Source organism: Atheta coriaria, unplaced genomic scaffold (assembly GCF_025399875.1).
Source record: "Atheta coriaria isolate IRGN ID8LTWV9N9 unplaced genomic scaffold, Caltech_Dcor_3.1 hic_scaffold_7_pilon, whole genome shotgun sequence".
NCBI lineage: Eukaryota > Metazoa > Arthropoda > Insecta > Coleoptera > Staphylinidae > Dalotia > Dalotia coriaria.
In genome coordinates, this window is record NW_027045449.1 from 1,283,833 (window position 1) to 1,297,703 (window position 13,871).

The 13,871-nt window shown below is 37.1% G+C and overlaps 4 protein-coding genes and 1 long non-coding RNA gene across 8 annotated transcripts in view; 2 read left to right on the forward strand and 3 right to left on the reverse strand.

Moving 5' to 3' along the window:
- Positions 1-2,222: 2,222 nt before the first annotated feature.
- Positions 2,223-4,532, reverse strand: ApepP (Aminopeptidase P). 4 transcript variants are annotated; one of them, XM_065307637.1, is made up of 3 exons: positions 4,375-4,532; positions 3,931-4,293; positions 2,223-3,864 (listed from the first exon to the last, which is right to left on the reverse strand). In XM_065307637.1, exons 2-3 carry the CDS (start codon positions 4,244-4,246, stop codon positions 2,327-2,329), a joined length of 1,854 nt encoding a protein of 617 aa, XP_065163709.1. In that variant the 5' UTR covers positions 4,247-4,293; positions 4,375-4,532; the 3' UTR covers positions 2,223-2,326. The 4 variants fall into 4 exon arrangements, with proteins under 4 accessions (XP_065163709.1, XP_065163710.1, XP_065163708.1 ...); XM_065307638.1 differs by having other exon boundaries at positions 3,931-4,304; positions 4,375-4,528; XM_065307636.1 differs by having other exon boundaries at positions 3,931-4,321; positions 4,375-4,527.
- Positions 4,533-4,815: 283 nt separating this feature from the next.
- Sec61beta (Sec61 translocon subunit beta) lies at positions 4,816-5,653 on the reverse strand. The gene is made up of 3 exons (XM_065307060.1): positions 5,492-5,653; positions 5,185-5,384; positions 4,816-5,122 (listed from the first exon to the last, which is right to left on the reverse strand). The coding sequence occupies exons 1-3, from the start codon at positions 5,492-5,494 to the stop codon at positions 5,035-5,037; spliced, it is 291 nt and encodes a 96-aa protein (XP_065163132.1). The 5' UTR covers positions 5,495-5,653; the 3' UTR covers positions 4,816-5,034.
- Positions 5,654-6,287: 634 nt separating this feature from the next.
- On the forward strand, positions 6,288-9,666 carry LOC135795295 (uncharacterized). Its single transcript, XM_065306926.1, has 3 exons — positions 6,288-6,557; positions 6,620-7,020; positions 7,111-9,666. Exons 1-3 carry the CDS (start codon positions 6,432-6,434, stop codon positions 8,201-8,203), a joined length of 1,620 nt encoding a protein of 539 aa, XP_065162998.1. The 5' UTR covers positions 6,288-6,431; the 3' UTR covers positions 8,204-9,666.
- LOC135795296 (uncharacterized) lies at positions 9,571-10,200 on the reverse strand. The gene is made up of 2 exons (XR_010549059.1): positions 10,075-10,200; positions 9,571-10,011 (listed from the first exon to the last, which is right to left on the reverse strand). It is a non-coding gene; the product is annotated as an uncharacterized lncRNA (long non-coding RNA).
- The window catches only part of mib1 (mind bomb 1), a 104,985-nt gene continuing 101,009 nt past the window's right edge, over positions 9,896-13,871 (forward strand). Inside the window, exons 1-3 of the mRNA XM_065306924.1 lie at positions 9,896-10,030; positions 10,153-11,151; positions 11,544-12,152. Coding sequence (XP_065162996.1) covers positions 9,914-10,030; positions 10,153-11,151; positions 11,544-12,152 — 1,725 coding nt within the window. The 5' untranslated portion in view covers positions 9,896-9,913. The remainder of the gene's footprint in view (positions 10,031-10,152; positions 11,152-11,543; positions 12,153-13,871) is intronic.

A 13,871-nucleotide genomic window follows, 5' to 3' on the forward strand; every position in this document is an offset into this window, starting at 1 on the left:
GGTGGTGTGAGGCAGCGCTGATAAAAACCCGAAATCGAAAAGTTGTAAACAAGACAAATTCTATTGGAATAGAATGGATTCGTTCTTACATTCCAATGTTTTATATTCACGATAAAAATCTCTGTTTTCTACTTTAATTCGGCGCAAATATAACATAGTCGTTTGAATTAAAAAGTACAGCACTGAACAACAAAATTAAATCTTTCGCAATTACCGAAAATGTACTCGATTCATACAAGATGCAATCAGACGTAATATGAAATGAAAGACACGTACTTGTAATTGCCTGGGACAATGGTTTTCACTTGGTAACAACACTTTTCTGACGAATTCTTTAATTTTTAACTATTTTTCAAGAGAGAGTTGCAACTAAAATGCTTGTAACCGATAAAAGAGACGCGCTTGAGTGCGCGATGCGCAAGTGCAGTGGTCTTCGTCTCTCCCCGCAACCCGATCGGCGACGATCAAGTGGTGTGTATCAACGCCGGTTGATAAACATGAAAAGAACTAGATTTTAAGATTGCACAATTTACGCATTCCACACGATATTATGCGAATTATCAAAACATGGTCTAAGTCACCCAAAATCTAATTGGATATTCTTACAGAATACAGTTTACCCTACAAAATGAAGTAACTTGATAGTCTCTAGCGTAAAATGTATGTTTTTCATGCGATGAAAAACAAAATCCGACCCGACCACGAAAAAAACGAAAATCACGTAAATTTCATAAAAAAAAGAGCGATACTTAAGAATAATGAAGGGAACTTACTTGTAATAGTATTGTGTAATGATTTTCACTTGGTAGCACTAGATTTGATACAATTTCGGCGGTTTTTTAAATTAGCTGCGTCCTGCACTGACCGTTGCAAACTGAATGACGCTCTTTAGCACGCTTTGCGCAAGTGTACAATGTCGCGGCGTTCCTCTTCGTCTTACCCCGCAACCCGTAGTGAGCGATAAAACGTTACAGTCGATACAATATCAGATAAGATATACATGAAAGTATGCACCAAATGAATTATTTATTTGTATGCTGCGTATTAAAAACATCTCTGTTATTTAAAATATAACTTCTTTATAACTTATTCGCATAAAAATAAAAACAAATTAATTACTTGTTGCTTGCCTTATCCCAATTATTAAATATTGTACATAATAACATCAGTAGAAGCCTAAATTTATATGCACTATATTGTTGTAAATTTATTTACATACATTTGCATTTTATTGTGCGCACGGCGTATGAATTCACACGGACACGGATGTGCACACACTGCCACTAACAAACAATCTCAGAGATGTAAACAAACATATGCTGGGACATTACATGATTTAATTTATTACAAATAGTGCATCCTAGCGTCATCTAGAATCTTTTTAGAATGTTGACAACACAAAAACTCGTTTGTTGATATCAGAGAGGTGCTTGTTTATAAACAGCGCAGGTACAACGTGTGCGAATCTTTGATATACGTACAATTTGCTTGTAATATGTATAACTCTAGTATGAGAACAATTTAAAAAATTAAGCATAATTCTTTCCTGGCGAATATTTAGTTTGATCCAAATTATTTACATAAAGTAGAATAATATTGTGGTTCTTGTAAAGTTAATTGTCTGTTAATTTAAGTTGTAAATGCCTCTAAAACAAAAAGAATCAAATTATAAAATCAAATTGTAACATCACACATTGTAAAATGAGAATAAATAATCATAACGATATTTTTATTGTACCAATCGATGGATGACTTAATATCACACGCAGTTGAATGCAATCAACAAACATTTTGAATCTGCTGCAAAACCAAACACAAAACAAGTGTAAGAGAAAGAACCATTCAAGAATAGTGCACGCATCGCGTGATCTCTCACGGACAAGACTATCTGCTTGCGCACTCACTGACACCAACAAACAATTATTTAACGCAAATAACTGCATACCAGCGACATCTAGTACCAGTTATTAAACCTAGTTAAGTATACTTACGCGGCCTTGGCTCTGCTCAAGGCCATAGTGTTGTTTAACTCACAATGTTAGGCTTAAGTCACACAACAAACGTGAATTTAATTCCAATAAGTGCATCTCAACGCCATCTTCACCTAAATTTAAAAACTATAATTAAGTAACTTACAAAATCACTTAAATACTTAAGTACACAATATTCCGAGACGAGACATCATTCCTAAAAATAATCTTATCACTGAAACACAACATCAATTATATTTCATAATACTTTATTAATTACACATAGAAATCTCTTTCTTTACTCAATAAAACGTACCACAACCCTAAAAATAGAAAAATTCCTGATACAAATCTCATCACTTGCAAATCGGCTCTGTTTCACGCCACAACCACTCCTTCGCCTCTTTATGCCCTTGTTTCTCCAACAACGGCCCAACAACATCCCGACACTTCTGATGATATCCATTAATATGCTCCACCTCAGCAGTTGTAAGCATATCCACCATCATCATTTTCGTCTGGATAGGCACCAATGTAACAGTTTCAAACGTCAAAAACCCGCGATTGTTAAAATTGTGCTTCGTCTGCGCAGGGACAATCTGCACAATATCCTCAATCCTTATACCAAAACTTCCATTCTCATAAAACCCAGGCTCGTTAGAAATAAACATTCCCACATCAAGACCTGGATCCTCTTTAGTTGTCCTCCAAGACACTTCAATGGGACCTTCATGCACGTTTAAATACGCACCAATTCCGTGACCTGTTCCATGACTGTAGTCCAAACCAACTTCCCAAAGGTATTGCCTAGCAAAAGAATCCAAATAATTACCGCGGATTTTACTCGGAAAGATGGAAGTTCCAAGTTTAATCTGCCCTTTCAAGACTCGTGTAAAACACTCCTTTTCATAATCAGTAGGAGTGCCGAAATGCAAAGTTCTTGTTACATCAGTAGTACCATCACGATACTGACCACCAGAATCACATAAATAAATGCAATCGGAACGAATCGGGACATCTGAATCTTTCGTTGGTTTGTAATGAATTATCGCCCCATGAGGACCAACTGAACTTATTGTATCAAAGCTAGGACCTCTGAAATCCTCCTGCATACCACGAAATTGTTCAAGTTTATCCGCACCGGAGATTTCGGTGATTTGTCCGCTTGAGACGTTTTTCTCCAACCATGCAAAGTAACAACATAACGCCGCTGCGTCTTTGATATGTGCATTGCGCATGCCCTGAATCTCAACCGGGTTTTTGATCGCTTTCATCAATTGAATCGGAGTGTTTTCTCGCACTGCGATTTTGGAAGACACTAGACTACTCAGCGAGTAATTCGCATCCTGACAAATCCAGACACGTCCTTGTAAATCCGCAAGTTGGTCCTTGAGAGTCGTTTTGATTTGATTGTAATCTTTAATGTGGAATTTTTCGCCGTCTGCTTCGGTTTTCAAATGCGCTTCGACTTCAGGCGTGAATTTTTTCGCGTCTATGAAAATAGTGAATTCTTTCTCTCCGATGATGACAAATGAGAAGAAGACTGGATTGTACTCTATGTCAGAACCGCGCATGTTTAGAAACCAGGCAATTTCATCCAAGAATGTTAAAACTAATAAAGAAGCGTTTTTCTCATGCATTTGTGAACGAATGTCTGTGAGTTTATCTTTGATGGATTTTCCTGAGAATTTTAAAGGCAATGGCACGACTGGATTGCAAGCTACGGAGGGTTTGTCATCCCAGACTAAATCAACCAAATTTTTTTCAACTGGAATTAATTTGTGTCCGGCTGATTCAAGTTGATCTTTGAATGGCATCCAGGTGTTGTAGGAGAGTAGATTTGGGTCCACACCTACAACTGAACCAGTGGATAATGTCTGGCATAACCATGTGGCTGTAAAATGCACGAATATATATAAAAACTGCAAAAATATTTTTAAAAACATGAAATAAAACTAACCTTGTTTTGGCGTGGTAGGCAACCCTTCACGCATCAATGTCCAGTGGGTATCCATCTCTTCAGTGGCTTGCAGGAAATACCTACCATCAGTCCACAGACAAGCATGATCCTGTGTGATGATGGCTGTACCTGCTGATCCAGTAAAACCGGAGATAAATGCCCGTCGTTTATCACACTCGGCCAAATATTCACTGCCATGGGAATCTGCTGATGGCACTATGTATGCATGCAAGGGTTGGGGCACCAGCTTAGTGTCCAGCATGCAGTCGCGCAGACGTTTGAGCTGATTGCCCGTGGCGGTCGCTACTTTCGGCATTTTGCTGCTGAATGTGCGGAGCAGCTTGATGCGCAGCGATTTAAAGCCTGAAATATACCTTTGAGATAACATAACCTAATGAGGTTATTATTTGATAAGATAATTGAGAATTACAAAAGTCAACTTACTGATAAGGTGCTAGAAGTGTGCGGTGGTGAGATGCGGGTTAAGGTACATTGATTTAATTGTATTTACCGGTGATTTTGAGTGTGTAACTTGTGTTTATTTTGGTCTAAATTTTCCACTTCATGCTCACTTGACAACAAACAAACAATGTATGTGACCGGTGCATCAAGGACATATTTTTTAAATAATAAAAAGCGCATGTAGTACAAATTAAAATAAATTTAAATAAATAACGTGTTTAAATTATTTAATGTTTTAAGTATATATTTTGTATAGCATGTTAATCTCTTGTTTTAAAATAAATATTTAAATTAAAATCGACTATGGACATTTAATATAGGCAACCCAATATACACCAATTTGGTAGTAGCCATATTTAATGTAATTTACTAGAAAAACTTAAAATTTGTGTAAATTAGGATTAAAAATGCGAAGAAAGTGACTTTTGTATTTCAATATTTTATTGCAAAATACAATATTATAAATAATTTGATTTATTCACATTCAGATGTTCATAAATATTATTTCAGCTTAAAAAAGAACAAAACATAATGTAAATATAGTTAATATTAAAGTATGTAAATTTTACTTATGCCAAAATGCATACATGTAGTTCCCAATTTGTAATAATTATTCAGCTTCAGTTGTATGGAATGAATTGCTTAAGACCTAGTGTATTTGCCCCAGATGTGTAACATGAAGACTGACGCGATGAAGAGGAGAGACATTACTAAGACTGGCACTGGTCCACTAAAACCAAACAAAAACAATTAAATATCGCTCAAAAATGCCAACAAATTCTCAAAACTTACACTTTGATTCCAGGAGAATCATCAGTGTAGAACCTCCACATGCCACCGGTGCCAGCACCGCCGCGAGTTGTCCGCGCAGCTGTTGTGGTGGTGGTTTTCCTCTGCCTCACGGTACCACCGCCGCCTCCAGCACGCGGTGCCGCTGCTTTCGAGGGCGATCGTGTCGATGAGCCCACATTGGTCGAACTCGGCGCTGCAGGCTGTTAACAAACATCACATTAAGTAAAAAAATAGCAAATATTGTTTAAGTTGAATTAAATTACGCTTAATATTAATGTGTTTATGTTAAATGTGGAATAAAGCTTACCATTTTGTTTAATTTGGATGTTTTACAGGAGTATTTAAGTGATTGTACGTAGAAAAGTGAAGCACGTCCGCACCGCAAGTTGTTCTTCGAAGTAATAATAGAATACGCACGGCCAACGAGCGATTCGCGTCTGACACGTTGGCTGCGTTGGCATACGTCATCGTGCAACTCGACTCGTTACTAAGTTTACGCAGGGGCACCAACTGAATATCTAGTGAAAGTTACTAGAATATACCGTTAGTTATATTGAGGTGGGATAATAATTTAACGTTATTTGAACTTACAAGTTGAAACAAACACTATATGAATGCATTTGTAGTTGTAGTATGCATATTTTGTTTAAAACAAACACAAATTAAAATATATCATAAGTTTCTATCAAATTAAAGTAAAAATTGATGAGAAAATTAAAAATGCAAAAATAACACAATAATAGTACGTAATTTGTTGTTTAGTACATTTAGAAAGTTTCAAATCATTTACTGCGCATCTTTTTTCCTATTAAGCGTAATAATATATCTGAATATGCAAAATACATGATTAAAAACATAATTCTTGTGAGTACACTCGGTATACACATTGCAAACTGTGATTTTGATTGGTTTTGCGTCTGAAGTAGCCATGGTAACGATGACAACAAATAATAACCTTGTCACACAGTAATTGCATAAATAATTTCACTCTAATCAAGTTGATAGAAGAAATGTACTGGTTCCCTCGTTGTCATTGGCCGGTGTCGCGAATGCGTGCTGCTTCAATGCGTTCCAATGCGCGCGTCTCCTGCCAGATGATGACTGGCAGGCCCGGCAGGCCTGGCAGCAGGACGGATCGCGCAGCAGTGGGGTTATGTTATTGTGAGCGAGAGTTGACAAGTGACATTCTGGCGCTGCTGACATATGATAGTGATGATTGACACTCGGTCGTGCGGGCGACGCGAAAAATGTTTTATTTAACGCGATTCTGCCGAATCTGCGTGCGGAGTTGCGGCCCGCTGATCGACATCGACGCTGAGGACGCCGACGCGGTCAAGCTCAGCGACAAGCTGCGCTACGTGCGCGCCAAGATGGTAAACAAAACGCAAGAGGTGTGTGTAATTTTTTTATTACTCTATTGATTTTTCTGTCATAGGTCATCAGTGAAGAGGAGCACTGCCGACTGATGTGCTATGAGTGTGTTCAGAATCTAAGAGTTTCATATCTCTTCCAAAAGCAATGCACAAAGGCTGATGAGATCCTAGAGAGATACCTGAATGAGCTCACCAGTGAGTGTCCAGGGAGGAAGTTTGTTAATTCGGAACTGAAGGTTACTATTGTACCTATTCCTCACTGGGAAGTCAAGCCAGAACCACAGGATGTGGTTGAAAATGATGAGGAAGAGATCACTTGTGTTGGTAGCACTGCAGTGGGTGCTAACTTTAATTATAATGCATCTATTTCTATCAGAACAAGGAATAAAATACCTTCAAGTGCAGTAAACAGTGTTAAACCTATCAGACTTAGAAGGAGGTTAAAACAGGAGGCTTCATTTAGGTAGGCAACACAATATACACAAAAATAACCTATATTAAAAATATGTAAGTTTGGTTGCATACTTTTAATACAAAAATGTAAATATTTTAGAATATCAGAGGCTTACAAAGATCGTCTTCGAAGACTACGACGTGTCTGTCCACGCATAACCAAACAACAACGCTGTATGCTCCTAAAAAGTTTATTAACAAAAAGTGACCACAACAGTAATTCACCAGTAATTCCCTCACGAAAATCTCGAAAGTACGTTTTGTATCATTCAAGACAAAGAAACACACAACCTTCATGCACAGGCAAAGCAACAAAATCGAAACCATTGAAAAACAAAATGGACGCCAAACCAAAAGGCGGACTGCGTGATCTACTGGGGTTTATAAAATGCTACGATTTTGGTTTCAACGTCAAAGATAGTGATATAAAAGAGCAATGCAACGGCAGCGTCATCGACCGCTTGGAAAATTTCTCCCGGACGTTCTTTTACAACGATTTCCAAGCTTATCGTGAAACAATACTATCATTAGCTAATGATAGTGAAAGCAGCGATGACGACGACGACATGTTGGAGCCATTCGACGAAGAAGAAGACAGATTATTATGGCCCGAGTGCAGTTTAGGCGATAATCATCATTATAACAACGTAACGATCAAAAAAGAAACCGTTGACGGCGATAATGTGCAGATTAAAGAAGAACCAGATAATGACCTTGACAATGACATTCTACCCTCTGCGCTTGTGCAAGCCTGTTATGAACAGGACCAATCACCGGAGAGACCCGCAATGCCACCATGTTTGAAACAAAAGATAAATCAAGGCTTTCAGCACTTTATGAACAAAATCAAGACGAATTTAACCAGTCAAGCCTCGGAATTGTCCGATCCAGCGACGATAGTGAACCATATTAATCGAATATCTGTGATCCCTGAAGCATCCACCTCAAGTCTAAGTAGCTTAGATTTGCTGACGCGATTGACGAATAGCACGCGATTGGCCAAAGGTGCGCCGAAAAGTAACGCGCCGCTACCCACGCGATGTCATCTCAAGTGCCGGACGAGAGGTAACCGTTTCATTAATCCGCAACTCATGCAACAGTTTCAGACGCGGACGTTCAAATGTGATACGTGCAATCGCAGCTTCAAGAGTCCTGGGTATTTGCACTCGCATTGCACCAAAATGGGGCACTGAAGCGCACGAAGCTATAAACAGAGAGTAATAAACTAATTGTTATCGGGGTTTGGTAAGGTGGCATCATTTTTGTAACTTAGGTTGGAGATTTTAAAATGGCGCATGCGTTATTGTTTTTTACTTTAAAGTTTATGCATATTTTAGGAATCTCGTGAGCAGGTTTTGCTTTTTACGTACTAAAAAACGCGCGGTTTAATATTTAAATCGGTGCGATGATTATTTTACACCTAAACTTCTGTGATATATTTAAGTACTATACATTTTAAAACGTTACAGTTATTTTTTTAGGTATTTTCTTGTTTTTTGGGTGATTTTTGGATTTCTAAGACGATAAAATCACATTTTCTTAAATATCTTCTAAAATAATCATTTTATCATTACAAAATTTGGTATGGTGATTAATTTTAATCAAAGGAAGATATTTTTGAAAGAATTTTTAAAATCGGATGTAAAACTAAAAAGTTATAAGAGAAAAACTTTTAAAAAGTTTAAGTTTTGAGGTTATGATGATTTTTTTGAACTAAAAATTTTATTATACTTAATTTCTACGTCGGGAAATTGTTTTAGAAATCCAAAAATGATCCAATTTACCTAATAAGGTCATAAATTGAATTTTATTAGTACAAATTACACGCCAAGCTGATCATTATTTATTTACATACATATTCAATATTCAGTTATGACTTCTAACATTTTATTGCTGATTGTTTTCCGTTTGCGAATTCGTTCAAACGACGGTATAATATACATGCAAAACATTACCGTGCTGCATATTTACTTATCCGAATATGGAAAAAGACTGCGTGTCATGAATGACGCTGACATAAGCGAATTTAAACAAAACATATACCTATAATAATTCTATGCAAATGCAGTGGATAGGCATATTGTTCACTGTCGCAAGATTGCACAAAATTGCGGCCTGTAAATAAGCACAAATTTTTTAATAAACCTAGTTGAAATGGAAGTTGTCATGTGAATGCGTCAAATATTGTGCTAAGCATATATTTTATACAAGAATGAAGACATTTGCCATTGTTTTTACTCGAAATTTGCACCAAACACACTTTGGATTTAATTGTTTTTGATTTATTTTGCACTTTACACACCAAATACATTGAAATTTATATTTTGGCATTACTCTTTGATAAATGAATCTTTTTTACTTATTGAAACATAGTGAAAACTGTATGTATTGTAATTATATTGTAAGAGTGTAGCTGAAGATTGAAGTTTATCTCATCTGTCGAATTTAACAGTATTGTACCATTGCCAATCGAATTTACTAGTTATAAGGGCTTAGAGGAAACAATAACAAATAAGATCTTACATTGTAGGAAGGAAACAAAAGATAATATAAACCAGTGTAAATATTATTACATATTATTATTACTACAAAGTACATGTTGATGTTATCATTATGTTTATTATTACAAAGCATTCAATACAAATGAAAACATAAATTATGCGTTCTTTAATTGTAAATATTTAATGTAAAATTGTAAATTTTTATGTTTTTGGTGTATAATTATGTTGTGTGTATTTTGGGTTGCCTATGTTAAATGTACGTTTTATTATTTTCCAGTACGCCGACCTGTTGCGATAAGCAACGACTTTCATCGAGCAAGTGCATGTGTTCTTATTTTTGTGAAAGGGTGTTCGTTTTAAGTTGATAAAGTGATAGTAGACTGTTGGTTGAATTTGTTCATCATGGACGTGGTAAATGCGGTGGGACCGAACCCCGGTGCTGCTCGCACATCCCGAATTATGATGGAGGGCGTCGGGGCGCGTGTAATTCGTGGCCCTGGCTGGAAATGGGGTAAACAGGTTAGTTTCATTTGTTTAAACAAGTCGTTGCTAAGCATTCATACACTGCTAAACATAATTTACCAACTATACATCCAACCAGTGCAAATAAACTAACATAAACCCCAAATTTATAATTTTAGGATGGTGGAGAAGGTCATGTTGGAACAGTACGCAACTTTGAAAGCCCTGATGAAGTTGTTGTTGTATGGGATAATGGCACAGCAGCGAATTATCGATGTTCCGGCCAGTATGACTTGAGAATTGTAGACAGTGCACCAACAGGTGTGAAGCATGAGGGCACAATGTGTGACACATGCAGACAGCAGCCAATTTTTGGCATCAGATGGAAGTGTGCTGAGTGTGGCAATTATGACCTGTGCTCAATTTGTTATCATGGAGATAAGCACCATTTGCGGCACAGATTCTATCAGATTACTACGCCGGGCAGCGAGCGAGTTTATTTGGAAGCACGTCGAAAAAGTAAAAGAATATCTGTGCGAGGAATATTTCCAGGTGCGAGAGTTGTCCGAGGTGTTGATTGGCAGTGGGAGGATCAAGATGGCGGTAATGGCCGCCGTGGCAAAGTCCAAGAAGTACAAGATTGGTCAGCGGCCAGTCCAAGATCAGCAGCGTATATTGTCTGGGATAACGGCTCGAAGAATTTATATCGAGTCGGGTTTGAAGGCATGGCTGATTTGAAGGTTGTTAATGATGCCAAAGGACAAACTGTTTATCGGGATCATTTGCCCTGTTTGGGTGAACAAGGCCCACCGCATACTGGCCCGCCTGGGTTGAAAATTAGCGATAGAGTTACGGTTAATTTAGAGTTAGAGATTGTGCACTCGTTGCAACATGGGCATGGTGGATGGACGGATGGGATGTTTGAGTGTATGAATAGTACTGGTACTGTGGTTGGGATTGATGAAGATCATGACATTGTTGTGGCGTATGCCAGCGGGAATAGGTGGACGTTTAATCCTGCGGTATTGACGAGAGTTGCGCCGTCTACTGCTGAGGGGAATAATGAGACACCCAAGCAGCAGTTTTCGGTTGGGGATGTTGTGCAGATATGTTCAGATTTGGAGAGGATCAAAATGTTGCAGAGGGGGCATGGAGAGTGGGCTGATGGCATGGCACCGGTAAGATTTTTTTAAAAATTTTGTTGTTTTTTATTGTTTTTTCTTGAATATCTTTTGAAATACCCTGTATATTGTGATGAAATTTTATAAAAGTGTAAGGATTGATAATAGGAAGATGATATTGAAGAAATTTTTAAGATTGAAGTAATAATTTAGAAGTTAGAGGCAAAAAATGTTGAAAAATTAGGTTAATTTTGATAAAAAATAGTTTTTCTGCAATAACTTTGGAATTATTTGAGCGATTGTTATAAAATTTGATATATAAGTCTATGCTGATAACAGGAATATGTATTTGAAGAAATTTTTAAAAAATCTTCCACGAATCAAAAGTTATCATCAAAAAACTTTAACTAAAATTCCCTTTTTCTTAATATTATCTAATTTCTCTCCAGACACTTGGAAAAGTCGGCCACATTCAACAAATCTACAACGACAACGACCTAAAAGTCGAAGTCTGCAACACAACATGGACCTACAACCCCCTCGCCGTAACGAAAGTCGCCAGCAAAGATGGCACAATGCAGAACACAACAAGCGGCGAGCGTCTGAGCGCTCTACTCAAAAAACTCTTCGAAACACACGTCTCTGGCGACGTCAACGAAGAACTGGTAAAATCCGCCGCGAATGGCGATGCTCAGAAATGCGAAGAAGTGCTCAAGCAGAGCAACACAGCCGGGGCTGGTATCGGTCCGGACGTAAACGGCGTTTTTGCTGGTCACACCGCATTACAAGCCGCCAGTCAGAACGGTCATCTGGAAGTAATCACTGTATTACTACGCTTCCACGCTGATGTAGAAATCGAAGATAAGGATGGTGATAGAGCTGTTCATCATGCTGCATTTGGCGATGAGCCGGCAGTTATGCAGTTGCTGGTTCATGCGGGCGCTGATTTAAATGCGCGGAACAAACGACGACAGACTGCGTTGCATATTGGTGTGAATAAGGGACATATTGGTGTGGTGAAGATGCTGTTGGATCTTGGATGTCATCCTAGTTTACAGGTAGGTGGAAATTTTTATTATTTTTTGTTGTTTTTTGAATTTTTATGTAAATTAATTCGAAATTTTGGAGTTATGAGTTTTTACCGGTAGATGGCGCTTGGTATTTGCCGTTTACTTAACCTCTTTTGAAGTCTATCAAAAGAAGCAGTTAATTATGGGATAAAAACACTAAAAGCGATTTTTTTAAATATTTTCAACAAAAAACGCGCTTTTTCTTAAAATTGGTTAATTCTGATTTGGTTTTTCTTGAATATCTTTTAATACACCTTGTATATTGCCATGAAATTTTATGAAAGTATAAAGTTTGATGTTGGGAAGACGCTAGTGAAGAAATTTTTTAGATTAAAGCATTAATTTTGAAGTTATCAACAAAAAATGATGAATAATTAGGTGGATTTCAACAGAAAATTAGTTTTTCTGCAATATCTATATTTTACCGGTAGATGGCGCTTGGTATTTGACGTTTACATAATCTCTTTTGTAGTCTATCAAAAGAAGAAGTTAATTAGTGGATAAAAAACTAAAAAGCGGTTTTTTTTGATATTTTAAACTAAAAACGCGCTTTGCTTAAAATTCGCAAATTCTACTTTGGTTTTTCCTGAATATCTTCTGAAACACTTTGTATATTGCCATCAAATTTTATGAAAGTATAAAGTTTGATGTTGGGAAGACGTTAATGAAGAAATTATTAAGATTAAAGCAATAACTTTCAAGTTATCAGCAAAAAATGTTGAATAATTAGGTGGATTTTAACAGAAAAATAGTTTTTCTGCAATATCTTATATTTTACCGGTAGATGGCGCTTGGTATTTAATGTTTACCTAACCACTTTTGAAGTCTATCAAAAGAAAAAGTCATTAGTGTATAAAAAGCTAAATTTTCGTGAAATTTTTCGACTCAATGAAGCCATAAAACTAATTCAATACGATATTCTGCTTATTTCATTTTTATTTAATTAAATACCAAATGAACAATACATTTAATTAAAAAATCATTCAATTTTATTAGCTAACATTCGATGAAATGAAAATGGAATTACCGTTTCAATATTTCATTCATTGTTCGTAGTAGAGCTGTAAATATTTTATATTTACGACTTTTTTTACGCTCTCAACATTCGCAGATTTCGCCCATTTTTTCGCGTGCATATTCTCGTTAGAAATGATAATACCCTAAAAACCTGCTCGCAGTGTGCATCAAATGCGCCTGATGAAAAGTCCTTTGTCATATTCGGCCGAGCGACATATGTTTCGCTACCATTACAGCAATGTCCACAAATTTTCCTGCAGCCCTCTGGACTCGCGTTTTTTTTACGAGCAGTTAAAACGATAGTAAAAGGCTGCTGGCGCCGGGCGTGTTGATTTTTCGATGATAATTCACAACACATCGCCGATGGGTTTTCGATTGAAAATTGCGAATAATCCCGACACACTCGAAATTCCAAAGCGAGGCGCAATCGCGTTTGATAGTAAATTGATTGAGTGTCGGTTTTTATTACAAAAAGAGCTAGTTTGGTATTAATATAATAGTAATATTTGAATTTTTCTATGTGCATTTTTGCGCATATGGGGCGAGAGAGGTGGTGGAATTTCGTGTCAATTTATAACGCTTTCCGGCTTTTACGCGTCGAACATTTTGCACATCCGCTCCGCGCACATTATTCCTAGGCTTGCGTTTTTTTCGCCGACAATTTCCTGAGCAACGAGCCATTGCGCCATT

Coding starts and splice junctions, on each gene's coding strand:
- Sec61beta (XM_065307060.1), bottom strand. Junction 5,123..5,184: donor GATTCTCCTGGAATCAAAGT/GTAAGTTTTGAG, acceptor GTTTGGTTTTAG/TGGACCAGTGCCAGTCTTAG.
- ApepP (XM_065307636.1), bottom strand. CDS start 4,318: ATGTTATCTCAAAGGTATATTTCAGGCTTTAAATCGCTGCGCATCAAG. Junction 3,865..3,930: donor GCCTACCACGCCAAAACAAG/GTTAGTTTTATT, acceptor TGCATTTTACAG/CCACATGGTTATGCCAGACA.
- LOC135795295 (XM_065306926.1), top strand. CDS start 6,432: ATGTTTTATTTAACGCGATTCTGCCGAATCTGCGTGCGGAGTTGCGGC. Junction 6,558..6,619: donor GCTACGTGCGCGCCAAGATG/GTAAACAAAACG, acceptor TTTCTGTCATAG/GTCATCAGTGAAGAGGAGCA. Junction 7,021..7,110: donor AAACAGGAGGCTTCATTTAG/GTAGGCAACACA, acceptor TAAATATTTTAG/AATATCAGAGGCTTACAAAG.